An 18,002-nucleotide genomic window follows, 5' to 3' on the forward strand; every position below is an offset into this window, starting at 1 on the left:
TTAAATGTTCCTCTCTGAATTTGGAGTTTTTCTTTAACGGTGCTTTTAAAACTACTTCCGCACCAAACCTTCACTTCAGTGTAGGTACTTGAGATGTATCCAGTTATATTTCCCCCAGTGAGATTTCAAACTCAATGCCTTAATCCAATCTCTTCATATTCCCCGTTGAACTGTACTGGATATATCTCCTGATCATTCTATTCTCTTCCCCTAAACTTCCTATCTAGCTCCTTCCATCCCTCTATCACCCTAGTTCACAATTTAGCTACCTCATACCCATAAGTCAGAATCTACCGTTAGTTTGTAGTACAGTCTACTTCACACATCACTGACGACTCCACTGCAGCGCCCGTATTTCACTTTCCAGAATTACCTCTCTAAAATAACTACAAGAAAAAAAGGCCACACCAGTCATGAGTCCTCATTAACTTCCAAATAGTCTCAATTTTCTTCCAAGTCTTTTATCTGTTATTTTCCTAATTTTGAAAAATGCCCCCACACCTTCCCTGATTATTCAAATCCTTAATATTTTTTAAGGTCCATCCTCAAGTAAACCTACCAAATAACTGAGAGATCTTCTCTGAGCATGTGGCAATTTAGAATCTAGACTACCACCCATTTGGTAATTAATCATATTACACTGTAAGCTCATGTTTATTTCAAGTCTTCTCTAACCAGACTATGAATGAAGGCAGACCTTGTCCTTTCTTGTGTATAGCCCATAGCATCACACATGTTGGCTAGTTGATTTCATCACTTTTGAAAAAAATACTCTCTGGTTTCTGACCACAGGGCAAAGCACCTCCTCATTCATGAGGACAGAGTAGATAGGGAGAGGCGAGTATCCTCAAAGGAAGGGATTAATCAATTACTTTACTTCCCCTTGTCTGAAGAGCTGTGGAAAGGGAGGGAGGATTCTTAAAGAGCAACCACTCTCTACAGTGGGGTGAGGCTGCAAATTAGATCCATCTCTGTTACTGGGAGGAGGCGATGCTACATGCTGCTGGAAATCAAACAACAGTGAGACTGGTAACAGTTCCAGCTCCCATGAATCTCCAAGCAGTGACAGGTGGTTGGCAAAAACTCTCCGTTCTTTTATTCCTTTCTCTTGTAAAGGGAGGTTCAAATTCAGCAGCAACCTTCTGCTGTCCCTAAGTCCCCAACTAGACACAGAGACTGCAGGCACCAAATCTTGGGCTGGGTGATGGCATAGGCCCCAGAAACACGCCTCCAGCTTTGTGCTGCAACAATTGCTTGTATCACTGAGTTAGCACTAAATCCATCAGGAAAGAATAGCACCACTCAGAGACCAAGAAGCAGGCAGCTGGGCCTAAAGCTTTAAGGTAGACCAGAGGCAGGCTTCTGAGAGATGAATGGGGAACATCAGGGCCTACTGGGTCACATAAAGTTTGGCAAGACAGAATCCCACAATAATGAAGATCACCTCTGTTTATACTGAGGGATGTCAAGGACAAAGTCAGCTCAGTTTTCTGAAGAGTAGCTGAACAGACAAGTCTCTCAGGGAAAAAAAAGAAATCTTAATGGTATCCTGGTCACATCAAGGCAACACTCCACCTTCATGTGCCTGAGTGGTTGCTGGGCCAGCTGCAGGCCAGAAGCAGGTTTCGGACTGGTGACAGGGAGACAACAGGGGATTTCGAGGCCACACACACTTGTCTCTTGGGAACCTCCAGGAAGGAAAGCTCATTCTCGGGGCCGATTGACTATGACTTCGCCCAGAGCCTCAAGCACCTCCCTCTTGTAGTCCTCGAAATCGCCGTCAATTTGGCTGACGCTCTGCTCCTCCACCACCCACAGCTGGCAGTTAGTTTCTGTGATGAGTCGGGCATCATGGCTGACGACAATCACCGCTTTGAAGAAAGGGAGGAATGAGAACACACAAAGAGAATGCCCTAATTCAAGGACACCACAGCCTGGTCCCCAACGGGAGGAGAAGGGCATATGTACTGAGCTGACTTACCGCCCTTGTACTCATTAATGGCCTCTCCCAGAGCATCAATAGACTCTATGTCCAAGTTGTTGGTTGGTTCATCCTGAAGAGGAGGAACTCCATGACTCAGCACCTACAACTCCCCCTTCTTATTCTATTACCCCGTCCCCCTCACAGCCCAGCTCACTCACCAAGATGAGGACATCAGGTTCCCGACAGGCCAGCTCTGCAAACACAACTCGGGCTTTCTGCCCACCTGCAGCACAGGAGAAGGAGAGCCGTCACACCTTCTACCACCTTCTATCTCTGAAGCTGAATCATGAATGTGTGTGTCTATGTGTGTGTGGAGGTTCCCCAATTCCAGGTTCCTCTTGCTTTCTGCCTCTAGGTACTATTTACAGATATGAATGATAAGGAGAGTGCCCCTCTCAGCCCCCTACAATGGTACCGGAGAGTTTGCAGATCTGGATGGTGTGGGCGTGACTCTCCAGGCCAAAGCGGCCCAGGCACTTCCGGGCATCCTGGTAAGGCAGGTTGAAGCAGCGCTGCAGGTATTCAGTGGGTGTCTCCTCCATGCGCAGCTGCTCTGCATATTGCTGATTAAAGAAGCCAATTTTCTGCCCGAGAAGGGAGGAAGATGGTCAGTGAAAATCATACTTCCTCTATCAGATTTTCATTCTTTAATTCCCAAAGCAACTTACCAGCCGGTGGTTCTTTCTCATTTCTCCACGGGTCTGAAAAAAAAGAAAAAGGTGAGACAGAGTAGGGGATGGAAAAATAGCTCCGTATCTGAACTTTTCTAAAGGGGAGACAAACAGCAGATTGGGCTGGGAACAATTAAGTGCAGGAAAGGGAACATGGATGTTCACCACAGCATGGCGAAGGCATGCATAGGAAATGCGAATGAGGGGCGAAAGGAGAGTAAGAGAAGAAGAACAGGAGAGAGGAGACAAAAAAGACAGACTCAAAACCAGAAAGACACTTACTTCTCAAACAGCAAGACACACAAATGCACACCCTAAGAGTTCTGCCTCAGATGGGCCACTAAGAGACTATGTATGGGGGCTCTAATAACACCTTTCCACAGATCTGCTCTCTGGGTAGAACACCAGCCCTCTCAGCACTCTCCTGGAGGGAATAGAAATGACTATAACCTTTCTAAAGAACTACATGGTGATACTGCAAAGTGCTAGATGCTGAAAGCGATTCTTGGGACTGTATGCTAAAGGAAAACTGGTTATAATTCATTAGGATATACAAGAACATTTACTTTCAAACAGGAATACCTCGTTTTATTTTGCTTTGCTCTCTGCAGATAGAGCGTTTTATAGAGTTTGCGGCAACCCTACATCAAGCAAGTCTATTGATGCCGTTTTTTCCAACAGCATACACTTACTTTGTGTCTCTGTGTCATCCTGGTAATTCTCATAACGTTTCAAACTTTTTCATAATGCTATTGCACACTTAATAGACTATCAAACCAAACTCACTGCTGTCAAGTCGGAACCGACTCATAGCGACTCCTCCTTGGGTTTCTGAGGCAGTATCACTACAGAAGTTGATTGCCCAATCTTCCTTCCGAGAAGTGGCTGGTGGGTTTGAACCGCCAGCCTTCTGGTTAGCAGTCAAATGCCTTAGGGACTATGCTACCAGAGCTCCTAACAGACTACAGTATAGAGTAAACATAACTTTTATATGCACTAGGAAATGAAATAATTCACAACTTGCTTTACTGAAACATTTAATTCATTGAGGTGGTCTGGAACTGAACCTGCAGCATCTCTGAGGTGTGCCTATACTGTCCTTTAGTGAAAAATCAGAAATAATCTAAATGACTGACATCAAATAAATTATGGTAAAGCCTTATAAATGGATGTACACACGTAATTATCAACATGGAAAAATGCCTGATGTACATTATCTGGAATAAGCTGGTTACAAAACAATTCACCTGACAACCCATTTCTGTTTCTTAAAAATCATATGCACCTTTGAAAAAGAACAAAGGAGTCAGCTACCCGCCAATACATAAATGTTGGTTTTCTCTAGATTCTTCTCTTAGCTTATGTAATTTCTAATTGTTGTACAATAGACATATTTCTTTTATTACCAAAACACGTGTGTGAGGTATGCCACTCAATCCCATACAATTCTACTAGCTCTCCTCCCTGAAAGGATGTAAACTGTTCTGTCTACACTGAGCCTCTGGTGAACTGGTATGGTTTTGCTCTCTGTGGCTCTAAGACTCACCGGTGTCAGCTTGCCCGTCAGCAGCAGAAGCAGGGTGCTCTTCCCCACGCCATTAGGACCCACAATGCAGACTTCAAGAAGGAAGACAGGCAGTCAAAGACATCCCCATTAACACTCCCTGAAGCTCCGGCCCCACAACCGTGAGCCACCCAACACCCTCAACTCACTCCTTGAGTCCATGTCGATGCCAAAGTCCAGGTTCTTAAAAAGTGGCTTCTGGCCCTCATAGCCAAATGTCACACCTAAGAATCAGGAAAAAAGAGCAATTTACTTCCTTTTTGGAGCCACCCCAAGGGTCCCCCTGAATGCCCTGCCCTTGTGGTGGAGACTTGGCGATGTGTGTGTATTAAGTGGCGCTTCGTGTCTGTATCCACTCACCATGCAAGCCCAGCACAGGAGGGCTGAGGGGCGGGGGGTTTGGGAATGTGAAGCGCACAGTGTACTCCTTGGGGCGCTTCAGGAGCTCAGGGGCCTCCTGGGACTCTTCATCCTGGTTTTTCCGTCGGCATTTTTGTTGCTTTCGAGTCAGGGCTTCCTTTGTTTGCTTTTCCTGGAGAGGAAGAGGAAGGAAAAAAACCATACCCTCTGCAGCAGTCCTTGGCTCCTGACCCACAGCCTCCCCATCTCCACTCTCATGAGAAAGGAGGCAACTCAGCCCCAGATGCTCACTGCCTGCTTGGTGGATTTGCCACCCGCCTTCAGCTCTTTCAGCTTTTTCTCCTGCTTCTCATACTGCTTTAGCAGTTCCTTCTGTTTCTGCTGGTACATCTTCTTGAAAGTCACTGGGGAGAAAAGGGGTTAAGAATCAACAGCTGCCCCTCTCCCCAATAGAAGGGCAACCAGGGACTGGTAAGGATGGGAGCAGGCATCATCACCCTCAATTCTGAAAAAAATGTGGCTCATCATCACACCCCAAAGGGTCCTTCCTCTCAGGCCTCTGCTGGAGGTTCCACCTCTTTCTACCGCTCACTAGCGATCCTACTTACTGTAATTGCCCCTGTAGTAGTGGAGCCGTTGGGCATCGAGATGGATGATATCAGTGCAGACATCATCTAGGAAGCCCTGGTCATGGGAGACAATCAGCAATGTCTTCCGCCAGCTCTGGAGGTAGCTGGGTTGTAGAGAAGAGTGTAGAAGTGTCATAACCGTCACATAACAGAGAAGTCAAGGGAAGCAGAGAGTGGGCGCAGGGAGTGACAGAGTGGGGGCTGCACTGAGAGCTGTCAAGAACACAGGGAGGGCAGGGGAAGGAATCACAGAATGGGAACCAATGACACAAAGAGCATCATGGGTGACTTACTTGTTGAGCCAGATGACAGCATTGAGGTCTAGGTGGTTAGTAGGCTCATCCAGCATCAGCAGTGTGGGCTCCATGAACAGTGCCCTAGAGGATGGAGCAGTAAGGGTCAAGGGGAGGAAGAACCTTGCTCACTGAACCCTAAGGGGCCTCTGGCAGAGTCTAAGAGCATGAACATTCCTTCCAAGCTGTTCACAGAGAAGTTCCCAGGCAGCAGATGTTGATGACCAGATGCCACAACATAGGGAGAGAAATGGAGGAAGACCCTGAGTTCTCATAACAAATAGCAGGGAAGGGGGAAGTTGGCCTTGAAACGCCCTACTGGCCTTAGAAGAACAGGAAGAAGGGAGAGGATCTGGTTTTTTGAAGTTGGAAGGGAGGGTAGTGAGGTGGGTGGCTCACCTGGCCAGCGAGACACGCATGCGCCAGCCCCCTGAGAACTTCTGTGTAGGCCGGTTCTGCATCTCAGGGTCGAAGCCCAGACCAGCCAGGATCCGTCGTGCCTTGGCCTCTGCAGCTGCTGCCCCTGTGGCCCGCAACTCCTCATACACCTGGGAGGAGGGAGAAGAGGACACATTAGAGGGCCCCAGAAAGCCCTGCGTTGTAGCCCGTGTCCCCTGCGCCATCTCCTCTACCTTCTCAAGCCTCTCAGCGGCCGCGTCGTCTCCCTGCTCCAGCTGTCCCTGAAGCCGTCGTTCCTCTTCCAGCAGTTTCAATCGTTTGGTGTCCGCTCGAAGCACAGCCTGCACTGCTGGCGTCTCATCCGCTACCACCTCTGGGGGTGAGGAGAGCAGTCAGGCCACCCCAAGGCCCAAGGGCCCATTTCCCCTTCAGCTTCTTTTCTGGTTTGCCTGACCCCACCCTACCTTTGCACTTGTTCCAAATATTCTCAAATCTCTCATTCACCCTCCCCTCTCACTGCAGCATCCCTTTCCTAGTTCCCAGCCTCCCCTCTTATGTTTCCCAACTCTATAACCACCATTTCTTCCTGTCTTGGCTCACTCTTCTCCCCCAACTGTCCCATCCCCAAGTCCCTTTCCACCCACTGGCTCACCCTGCTCACACAGCAGCACATCGATGTTGGGAGGGATGCTCAGGGCTCGGTTGGCAATGTGCTTGAGCAGCGTCGTCTTGCCCTTGCTGGGGAATAAGAGGTCCTGAGACCAGCCACCCCTGAGAAATCGCTTCTTTTCCCTTCAGCCCCTTCCCATTTGTACCTCCAGCCCCCTCCTCTCCTCACCCATTGGGTCCCACCAGCCCATAGCGGCGGCCAGCTACAATGTACAAGTCTGCATTGACGAATAGCTCCTTGCCGTGGGCCGAGATGCTGAACTTTTCCAGCTGCAAGCATCAGGGAAGGAAGGGTGGCAGAGGGAAGGGATGAGTACATGAGCATTATTATTAGGGACAGGAGTGGCACCTCTCTCCCTCCAGGGCAGCCTGCTGAAGAACTGGTATCTCAAGCATAACCCCCACGCCCCACCACCCGTCCTCTTCCTTGTCCACTGCCTTTACAAGGGCTCACCCAAATCCTAAGCCAGTCCAGCCTGTCTCATCGTACTTCCCTCCCAAGCATGGACCCCTTTATTTCCACTGGTTTTTCTAACTTCTCTCTCTGAAGCTGCAGAATTCAAGGTGTGGAAAATGCTTCTGAGCTTTCCCAATGGCTTTCCCTTGGCTGCCATGACTGTTTGGGAAATTTGAGAGAACTGGCACTGCCCCGGGTAAGCTGGTTGTGAGGGGCCTTTCAGACTTCACCTTGATGTCAGATGCATTTTCTAACATGGCCTGGCGGGAGGACACCTCTGCCTGAGACACAGAGAAGTCATTTTCCGCAGCATTGGCTGCTTTTAATGAAGCCACTTGGCGCTCGTAGTCCATCTGAGAAAAAAACAAAAAAAGTACTTTTGAGACCATCATCTGCTAGCTTCCAATGACCATGATACAGCCCAATGTCATCAAACAGAGACAAGGCTCACAGAACACAGTTCTTTCCTTACTCCCATTATTCTACTTCAAGTAGCTGCCAAAACTCTCTCCCTTCTTGTCTCTGACCCTGACTTAAAGAATAAAAAATCAAACCCTACTACCTTTGACCACTAATAACTTAGGTCTTACCTGTTTCTTCAGCTTTTTCTTCTCCTTTTTGCTAAGGTGAGCATAAGGATCATCTGCCTTGGGCTCTCCCTCTTCTTCCTCTTCTTCCCCCTCTTCCTCTGAAACCTGTGAGAACCAAAGGGTGGTAGAAAACTAGGGACTCCTTCTAGAACTCAGGTTTCATGCCATCTACCCCCAGTCCCAAAGTCAGCTCTTGCCTTCCACACACTTCTCCACCCAGAGTCCTGAGACATCTTGGTAGATCTTCTTTCATTCGTACCCTACCCCCTGCTTTCCTTGTAGCCATTTATCAATTTCTGCCACAAGAATAGTAGTAGATAAATGGTATGTATAAAATGTGATACAAAATCGCATTATTTGTAATATAATATATACATAACATAACGTATGTAACTATGAATACTAACACAATGTAACTGAGAGTGGAGTAAATGGGATATATTCTTTTCCTCATGAATCAAAAGAGTTGCAGTGGCTTGTTAAGTTAATGCAAAGAAAAGGTTGCGTAGCCCTAACATATAGTCACTGAGATGTCCAAGCAGAATTAGATTTAGAAAGTTCCAAATTTATATGCAGCACCTTAGAGATCAGCTTAACTCCTTACAAATGAGGTAATAAAGATGGAATGATGCATTCAAGGTCACAGAGCCAGTGAGTAGTATAACCAGAACCCAGATCACCTGAGGCTAACTCCAGGGCCCTTTCCTATCATCCATCTCGATGCCCAACGGCTCCACTACTACAGGGGCAATTACAGTAAGTAGGATCGCTAGTGAGCGGTAGAAAGAGGTGGAACCTCCAGCAGAGGCCTGAGAGGGAGGACCCTTTGGGGTGTGATGATGAGCCACATCTTTTCAGATCAGGAGTTAAAAGCTACAGGCAAGTCTGACCTGAAGCCTGTTTTTGCATAGCCTATAAATTAAGAATGGTTTTTACATTTCTTAAGGGTTATTAAAAAAAAAAAAAAACCTGGGGGGGGGGAAGAATAACAACAGAAATCATGCGCCCCCAAAAAGCAAGAGTTATTTATAATCTGGCCCTTTTCAGAAAAAATTTTGCCAACCCCTTTTCTAGATGGCAACCATATCCCCACATCTGGCTCCTCCATTAAGGGCCACAGAGTCCTAATCCCTCTTCCCACTCAAAATTAAAATACACACCTTCTCTGCCTTCTTGCCTTTCTCCTTCCCTTGTTTGGGTGGCTCCTTCTCTTTCATTATTTCTTCCTCTTCATCCTCCTCTCCACTCTCCAGAGCAGCAAATTTATTTTGAGGCTAGCAGGAACAAGACAGCAGTTCTGATGAGATGCTCTAATTCCCGAGATCCAACACGTCCTCTTGCCAATTCTCTCTTACCTTGGCCTTCCCCTTCAACTTTTCTTCCTTTCCTTTCTTGCCCTTGAACCCAGGCTGTTGTTCCTCAGACACAGCCTGGAGGAGAAACACTGAAAATTAATCTGCTACATTGTTGCTTAACAAACATTGCTAAGGAATGAATTTACTATGTTCAGGCTAACTCTACTGAGCATGGCCAGGGAGAAAATGAGAGCCAGAAAACCCTAGCCTCCAGCTTGAAACCAAATGGATAATGAACAGATTAAAGAATACAAGCAAAGCCAAGGGACCATAAATCAAGCCAGTGAGCAATATGGGTGGGTGGCGGCTAGCAATGGAAGCCTTCCTTGAAAAGACAAATCTTGAGGAAAGGTAATGGACATGGGCTTGGGAGAAGGCGTTCTAGGGAAGAGGAAAAGAGAAGTATAAAGCACAAAGGCTTCAACAGAGACACAGTTAAATTAGATGCCAAGACGTGGTCAGGTTGATCTGAGAGGTATACATGGAAGAGTCCCAATAAGACCACAGTGGGGAGTAAGTGGAAGAGCAAAGACTCGAAGCCTTTATTTTATATTTTTAAGGTAATAGAATCACTACATTTCTGAAAAATGAAAAGAGCATTTTAAAAAAAGATGATTTTGACAGTAAAAGCAAGACAGATCTAGAAGAGCTAGTTTAAAAACAGGAAAACAAACAAAAGAAATACGACACTCTGGCCAGAAGATGCTTAATGGGTAGGAGCAACCAGCAGAGCCAGCACTGTCACCTTATTGATCCGATTCTTCTCTGGCTTGGCGGGTTTAGGAGGACACTTTTCTTCTTCCTCCTCCTCCTCCTCACTCTGATCCTGAATCAGGGCCGCAAAAGCATTACCGCCCTAGAGAATCAAAGGGCAAGAGCCATCAGTGGGACAGTCCAGGTTGCACCCCAGGGGTCTCTGTTTACTACACAGATGGCTTACCTTGGTTTTCTTCCCTCCTCGGGGTACCGGAGCAGGTACTGAAAAGACAAAAGGAGAAAACGAGATAGGAAAGAGAACTACAATGTCTGGCTCCTCCATCTAGTCCACCTGAAAGACCTGAGGTGCTTCATTTTTCGTAATTCAAGGATTCCAGGTCACTTACCCTCATCCTCCTCATCACTGGCTGGCACTGAGAGCTTCTTAAGACGCTCCATGAGTTCTTTCTCCTCTCCATCATCGTCCACATCCTTCTTCCGCCTGCCTTTTCGGGTGTCTCGCTTCTTTTTTTGCTGCTGAAAGAAAAAGAGAGTGAGAGAATGAAATCCAGGCCCTTACGATATCTCTGTTCCAGAGTTCAACATCAGCTGGGTGAACAACCATGGGCTGGGTAGAGGCTGGCGGGCCCATGATGTTGCCCAGGGCTGGTAGGTCCCAAGACACCTGTACCTGCTGCTGCTGCTGCTGCTGTTGCTGCTGCTGCTCCTTCTCCTTGAGTGCCTTCTCTTCTTCCTCAGCCTGTTTATCCTCTACTGCCAACTCTTCAAAGAACTATAAAGAGAGTTGAGATTTAAGGAACAAGACTCAGAGACAACTGAACCTTTTCTGCCACACACAGGCCCACTGACCTTCCATTCAACCTTCTCCTTGCCTCCTCTTTTGACAAGAGGTCTTTTCTCCTCCCTTGGACTTCCCACCTCCTTCCCAGGGCCATTTATTTTGCTTGGAAGGACCCACAATCGTTTCCTATATCCAATTCTCACTTCCTTACCGTCTTTTTGGTCTTCTTGTCCTTCTTTCCTTTCTTCACCACTTTGTCTAGAAGGTTAAGCAGACATTGTGAAGAATGACAAACGCCACAGTAGCCTAATCTCCCCTGCAAAGTGCTCAATGGTCTCCACCTTACTTTACTAATTTCCAGTTCAACTGTCACTCCCTAGACACTTGTACTGTCCCACACCTCCTACAGAAATAACCATTCCTACCTCTGTTCATTCACCTAATAAACATGTGTTTACTAAACAGCTATCATATGTGGCACTGTGCTTGTACTGGGGATACAACAGTGATCAAGATGTCTGTAGTTTTCAGGAGCTAACAGGCTTTAAAAAGAGATTTTTTTTTTTTTTAATTTTTATTATGATTTGGGTGAAAGTTTACAGAGCAAATTCATTTTCCATACAGCAGTTCACATACACTTTGTCTCATGACACTGACTGCAATTCCCCAAAATGCAATAGCTTTCTTTCCACTTCCTCCCCATAGTTACCTCTTCCCTATGTCCTTCCCTTCATGCACTCTTGCCCCCTGAGCTGTCTCCCCGTGCAAACACAGCCCTTCTATTCTCTCGTGATTGATCTCTCCAAGGAGTCCACCTAATGTAAATGTTCAGCTCATATGCCTATCTTAAAAAGGTATTTTTAAACAGATAATTACAAGTGTGCTGAATACTCCCAAAGGGAAAGTAAAGCCTGCTGCCAAGGAGGTTGGGGGTTGGGGGCTGACACCTCTCTTGGGTGTCAGTTCTATCCGAAGAGATGCCATTTAAGCTAGCCCCAGAAGCATGAGAAATATGAAGAACCAGCCAGGCACACAGTGGGTTCTAGTGCTGCAGCAAGAGGAAAAAAGCCTGTGTACAAGCTCAGGTGTGAGAAAACAGGCACAATGAGGAACAGGAAAGGATACACATGTCTAAAGCTTAGAGAACAAGATGGAGAATGGGGCAAGGTGAGGCTGGAGTGGAGGGCCTTCTAAGTCTGGTTAAGGAATGGAGACTTCATCTGACACAGTAACTGCTGTACTTTCACACTCACTCTTGCTTCAGAGTGAGGCAGGGATGAGAGACAAGTATAGAAGGAAACCGGTCACAGGAGTCCCAGACACAGACAATGCTAGCTCCATCTAGGATGGTGGCAGGGGAAGGGAGAGAAGTAGATTTCAGAGTGGGGACAAAGACGGGAAGGTAAGTAAGAGAGAACTCAAAAATGACTCATATATTTTTAGCTGGCAAAATCACAAGGTCTAGTGTTACCATTTACTAAGATAGGAAATACGTAAAGAGAATCCCTCCCCCACTACATTACCCTGCCCTCCAATTCCATGGAAGAGAGGAAGATGTTATGAATTCAGTTTGGGATATGTTGTTTGTGATATTTGCAGGCCTGGAAAGACCTGTCTGGTAAGTAAATGAACACCTCAAACTTCGCCCTACTTGCTCTGTTCACGTATTATAGCACGTATCACACTGTTATGTTTTGACTCTCTCTGTTGTCAGCCTTTCATTCAAAAGAACAACCTGAGAGAATGCTTAACTTGCGGTGTTCTCAGGGAGCGAAGCAGGAAGTCAACAGAAGTTCACCGATTGAAAAAGAGAACCTACAGATTGGGAAAAAATATTCGGCAATGACCTATCTGACATGGGACTTATCTCTAAAATTTATAGAAAACTCCAACACCTCAACATTAAAAAGACAAACAATCCAATTAAAAATGGGCAGAAGACATAAAGACATTTTACCAAAGAAGATATTCAGGTGGCCAACAAACACATGATCATTAGCCATTAGAAAGATTCAAGTCAAAACAACAATGAGCTACCATCTCACCCCAACAATAATAGCAAAGTTCAACATGACAGAAAATAAGAAACTATGGCAAGGCTGTGGAGAGATTGGGACTCTCATACACTGCTGGTGGGAACACAAAATGATACAACCACTGTGGAAAGCAGTATGGTGATTTCTTAAAAAGTTGGAAATACAAATACCATTTGATCCAGCAATTCCATTATCAGGTACATATCTGTGGTGGTTATGTTTGTGGGTCAACTTGGCTGGGCCTGGTTGAGTGGCTGGGCAGCTGGTGATAGTTATTCCCCACGTTGAGACTGGCAATCAACTCAATGGTAGGATCTACCACAAGCAGCTGAATAGCTCCCTTTGGGATGTGGTCTGCTTTCTGCATATAAGGAGAAGCTTTGAGAATGGTCTCTAGCCTATGGCACGCTAGGACCCTGTATGTAGCCATGTAATTGCTCAGCAGCCTGCTATGCTCTGCCGACTTTGGGACTTACAATGGACTTAAGTTAATGGCCTGCTGTGTGGTTTGGTAACATCAGGACTGTGCCTTTTTACTTGTCAACCCTGGGGCTTCTCAGCCTCAGCAGCCAGCAGCTGTCAAGTGAAGAAACGCCTCTAGCTCCAGTGGGCCGGGAGCAGGAGGCAGAGCTGGACCCCAAGGTTGAGGGGCTTTTACCCAGTCCCTAGAGCCTGGCACTTTGAAGTTGGACTTAAAGCCTCCAAACTGTAAGAGAATGAACTCCTGTTTGTTAAGGCCATCCCATTTGTGGTGTATTCCTGTCAGAGTGGCACTAGGTAACCAGAACAATATCCTAAAGTGAGAGCCAAGATAAGAACAGATACACGCATACCCATGTTCATCACAGAACTATTCACAATAGCCAAGAAATGGAAATAACCTAAGCACCCATCAATGGAGAAATGGATAACCAAACTGTGATAAATATACACAATGGAATACTATGCAACACTAAAGAATAACGCAGAATCTGAAAAACACTGCATAACATGCTGAGTGAAATAAGTCAATTACACAACACAATGCAACCACTGCCATGGAGTCGGATCCAACTCATAGCGACCCTTCCTTGGGTTTCCGAGGCAGTACTGTAAGAGAATGTACTGCCTCGGAACCCAAGGAGGGATCGCTATGAGTCGGGTCCAACTTGACAGCACATAACAACATCATTACGGAAGTAGATTGCCCAACCTTCCTTCCAAGGAGTGGCTGTGGGTTTGAACCACCAGCCTTATGGTTTAGTGGTCAAATGCCTTAGGCACTACGTCACCAGAGGTCCTAAGTCAATCACAGAAGGACAAATATTGTATTGGTCCACTATTGTAAACAGTCAAGGAAAGGTTTATACATGAAAGGAAACTTTCTTTGTTGGTTACCAGGGATGGGAAGAGAGGGGAGGGAAAGTTCCTAAATAGGTTTAAATAAATTATAGGTGTGTGTGTGCACACGCACACACACATACACACACACCTACACATACAAAGATTATTAGTGGTTACCAAGAGTAGGAGAGTAGGGAGAAAGGGGAAGCTTTTGTTTGCACGGCAGAGTTTATGCTAATAGTGGTGGAATAATTTGGAAAAGGATAGCAATGATAGTGGCACAACATGAAAAATGCTATCAATGTCCCTGAGCTGTAAATGTGGAAGTTACGTTGGTGAATGTCTTGGTATGTATATTTTCACAATAAAATAAAAAATATATATATAAAAAAAGAGAAGTTTATCAATCGAACAAATTCCAGTTCCTTCCTCCCATTTCCCCCAAGGTAGGGGACTACACCTAATTTCCCTCTCTTCTATCTCAGACAGGGGGAAGAAGCCTGCAGCCTCATGGTTTCTCTTCATATCCAGGCCTACCCACAGTCATCATCCCTTCTAAACGATCTCGTCCACCGCTACTCAATTACTTCCTAAAGCATTCCTGTAACCATTAAACTTATTTTTTTTTTTAAACAGTCAATGGCTTCCTACTATCATCACATTAAGTGTAATTATCTCAGACCAGAATTTGATGTACCTTATAGTAATAATTTATTTATTTATAATTTATTCAGGAAAGTTTTTTTTTTAGAGGATTTTTTTTTTACATTATTATTGTTATTTGGGTTAAAGTTTACAGAGCAAATTCATTTTCCACATAGCAGTTCATACAGATTTTGTCTCATGACACTGACTGCAATTTCCCACAATGTAACAGCTCTCTTCCTACTTCCTCCCTGTAGTTACTTCTCCCGTGTCCTTCTTTCCTATGCACTCCTGCTCCCAGTGCAAATACTGTCCTTCTGTTCTCCCATGATCGATCTTTCTACGGAGTGTATCTACCCTGATGTAAACGCTCAACTCTGTATGCCTGTCTATTGCCTGGCTGGAAGCCACAGGAATGAGTTCAATTCCAGACCTTAAGGATAACTAGGGGCCATAGTCTCAGGGGGTCTCACCAGGCTCTATCAGATCAGTAAACCTGGTCTTTTTTTATGATTTTGAGTTTTGTTCCACATTGTTCTCCCACTTTATCCAGGACAGTTTTACTTAACATCTACAATGCCAAACACTGGGTATTTGTTGTTGTTGTTGTTATGTGCCGTCGAGTCGGTCCCGACTCATAGCGACCCCTCCTTGGGTTTCCAAGGCAGTATCACTACGGAAGTAGGATTACCCAACCTTCCTTCCGAGGAGTGGCTGGTGGGTTTGAACCGCCATATAATGAAGAATAATCCCTGTAACTTAGGATTTCACAGACTAAACTGGCTCTATCCTCTTTTCTACTTACCTTTCAGTTTCTCTATACCCACTTATGTTCTGGATAAACTGCCTTTTCTCTGCTCCCAGGCGTGCTTATGCCTGTCTTTGCTTAATTTGTGTCCTCCACCCTGAACACATTCTAAAATCTAATCTCGGTATTGGGTGACAAGTGTGATGGAGCTGAAAGATGTACAGGAGACAAGATAATGAAAGGCATTATATGCTATTCAAAGACATGAAGACCCTAAGACATTAAGAGGGCAGATCCACTGAAATACGTAAGGAATGACATGACCGGCTCACTTCAAAAAGACTGCATGACTCATTCTAGACACTAACTTCTTTCTAAGGACTAACCACAACCCACTGCCATCTACTCAACTCTGACTCACGGTGACCACATGTGTGTTACAGTCCAGCTGTGCCCCATGGGGTTTTCAACGACTGATTTTTTGGAAGTAGATCACCAGGACTTTCTCCCACGGTGCCTGAGTGGACTCAAATTGTCAACCTTTATGCTTGTACCTCCCCAGGAACTCCTCCTTAATTTTAAAACCAAAAAAACCCCCATTACTGTGAAGTCAATTCCAACTCACTGTAACCCTATAGGACAGACACAAATTGCCCCACAGCGTTTCCAACTCTGTAATCTTTACGGAAGCGGACTGCCACATTTTTCTCCCGTGGAGCAGCTGGTGGGTTCAAACCACCAACATTTTGGTTAGCAGCTGAGCACTTAACCAATGTACTACCAGAGTTCCTAAGTCCTTAATCTTACACCCCTTCTAATTACTGTTTTCTATCCTTTTATTCATAGAGTCTCAAAAGAGCAGTCCATGCTAGCTCCACCTCCTCGTCTCCCATTCCTTTTCTGAACATACTGCAATCTGATTTGGGGTATCATCATCTAAGGAATAATACCTTTACCAAGTTTGCCACTGACCCCTAAGCTTTTCAATCCCCAAAGCATAGAAAATGTTCTCATTTTGCTTGACTTCTCTATAGCATTCCATGCTACCTCCTTCTCCATCTTTTAACTCTCCACTCCTGTCATTTTAACTTCTGGGATTCTGCTTGTTCTTGGTTTGCTTTCAGTTTTGCTGGTTACTCTCTTTCTCAGTCTCCTCTCTTTTCTTCAGCCTCCTTCCCTAGAGTGGAGGTCTTTCTGATACTTATCAGATGGGGACTGGTTGTGTCTAGTATGGCAAGCCTGTCAAGAATGAACTCAGCTATCACATATTCCTGGCAGGTTATGCTGACACTTTCATCCTACTTGTCTGAGCCCTTTTCTTTTTCCTCTCTTCTACAGTCCCACAGCACTTGCAAGCACATTTATCATACGTTGTCACCAACTCTGTCTCCCCCACTAGACTAGAAAGCAAGGCATATCTTTTAGCCCTACATTCCCAGTTCCTTTGCACAGTACCTGGCATAACGTAGGCATCCCATAAATGCTTGTAAAATTAGTCACTGTGTACCTACTGTAGTTATTTGTATCCATTTTTACCTCGCCTTTGAAGTGCCTCCAAGCCTAGGAGGATGTCTTCGTCTTTTTCTTTTCCCTCCCCCGCAAAGCATAAATATATTTAGCACTTAATTAGAAACACTGGCTGCTTTTCAGTAAACCTTAACCCCATTCCAACACTCATATCTACACATTTGCTCCAGCCAAGTCAGATGGTTGGTGTCTCTAATGAAAGAGGTTCACGAAGGAGTCATCCTTTCTTAAGATATAGGTGGAATCACGGGCTCCCGAGGTGTGCGCACGGGGGCGAGGGAGAACAAAGCAGAGTTTATATAGTCCTGTGGGACGTGGGCAAGACGTCCAAAATAGGAGAAAACTGAAGACTTTCTCATTTCTCTCCATTTCTCCCTCGGTACCATATGCGCTTCTTCGCCTCCCGGGCAGTCGCACTGAAGTGCATGCGGGGTACACCAGCACGTATTCTTTCGCCTCCATCCCAAACCTACTCCTGCGGGGGCAAACGCTTCCTAGTTCCACCGTACGCATGCGCAATAGACGCCACAAGGCCCGGTCCTGTCTGGCGCACCGTGACCCTCCCTTAAGTCACGCGCACACTGCTCTCTCTTCTCTTTCCTCTCTCATTCCCTTCTTGCCTACAAGCCTCACCTGCGGGGCTCGTGCTCTCTCCGTCCCCAATCCACTCGGGCTCCGGCGGCTGCTGCTTAGGCCCCTTCGGCATGGCGGTGGCAGTTATAGGTACTCCGGCGGCGCCCGGTACTATTTCCGCTTCCGGCGGCGTGGAGCCCAGTGGGGAGGGCTCTCCCGGCCGGCTGGCGCGGCCGACCCCGCCCCCGGGCGGCGCACGTGCAGGCCGAGCCATCATCCTAGATATCTGCTTGTGGCCTGGCAGAGGCGTGGCCTGCAGTGACAGGGAGGGGTAGGCGTCGGCCCGCTCCCGTAGAGTCAGCAGAGCTTTTATGACGGTCTGGGAATCCTGACCCCATTAGTCCTGCGACGTCGCGTCACTCTAGGGGACTGAATTAATTTAATAATTTGCGATTAGTACGAATGAGTCGAGGCATACTATTTTTAAGGGTTTATTTTAATTGTTGATACACACACACACACACATATATATACACATATATATTTTTAAGGTAGTTTAAAAAAATATTGTTATTTGGGTGAAGGTTTACGGAGCAAATTCATTTTCCATGGAGCATATCATACACACTGTGTTCGATGACATTGACTGTAATTCCTCACGATGTAGCAGCTCTCTTCCCA

The 18,002-nt window shown here is 46.0% G+C and overlaps 1 protein-coding gene across 1 annotated transcript; it reads right to left on the reverse strand.

Annotated features, from left to right (window-relative positions):
- Window positions 1–1,704: 1,704 nt before the first annotated feature.
- Window positions 1,705–17,454, reverse strand: ABCF1 (ATP binding cassette subfamily F member 1). The gene is made up of 25 exons (XM_007951412.2): window positions 17,382–17,454; window positions 10,681–10,727; window positions 10,359–10,460; window positions 10,075–10,201; window positions 9,912–9,949; window positions 9,717–9,827; window positions 8,972–9,046; window positions 8,777–8,890; window positions 7,617–7,721; window positions 7,257–7,379; window positions 6,739–6,839; window positions 6,553–6,638; window positions 6,134–6,273; window positions 5,901–6,049; window positions 5,502–5,585; window positions 5,188–5,312; window positions 4,871–4,983; window positions 4,580–4,751; window positions 4,369–4,443; window positions 4,202–4,272; window positions 2,653–2,685; window positions 2,400–2,568; window positions 2,143–2,207; window positions 1,982–2,054; window positions 1,705–1,871 (listed from the first exon to the last, which is right to left on the reverse strand). Exons 1-25 carry the CDS (start codon window positions 17,452–17,454, stop codon window positions 1,705–1,707), a joined length of 2,538 nt encoding a protein of 845 aa, XP_007949603.1.
- Between the last annotated feature and the right edge of the window lie 548 nt (window positions 17,455–18,002).

The sequence above is a fragment of the Orycteropus afer genome, unplaced genomic scaffold (genome assembly GCF_000298275.1).
Source record: "Orycteropus afer afer isolate SDZICR_OR568_19922 unplaced genomic scaffold, OryAfe1.0 scaffold00294, whole genome shotgun sequence".
In the NCBI taxonomy this organism is placed as follows: domain Eukaryota; kingdom Metazoa; phylum Chordata; class Mammalia; order Tubulidentata; family Orycteropodidae; genus Orycteropus; species Orycteropus afer.

What these genes read in the sequence shown, in the direction of transcription:
- ABCF1 (XM_007951412.2), bottom strand. Translation starts at nt 17,454, where the DNA reads ATGCCGAAGGGGCCTAAGCAGCAGCCGCCGGAGCCCGAGTGGATTGGG. An exon ending in CCGCTGAGAGGCTTGAGAAG is followed by an intron (nt 6,050 to 6,133) that starts GTAGAGGAGATG and finishes CCCTCCTCCCAG; the next exon opens with GTGTATGAGGAGTTGCGGGC. An exon ending in AACCTGATGTCCTCATCTTG is followed by an intron (nt 2,055 to 2,142) that starts GTGAGTGAGCTG and finishes CCTCCTCTTCAG; the next exon opens with GATGAACCAACCAACAACTT.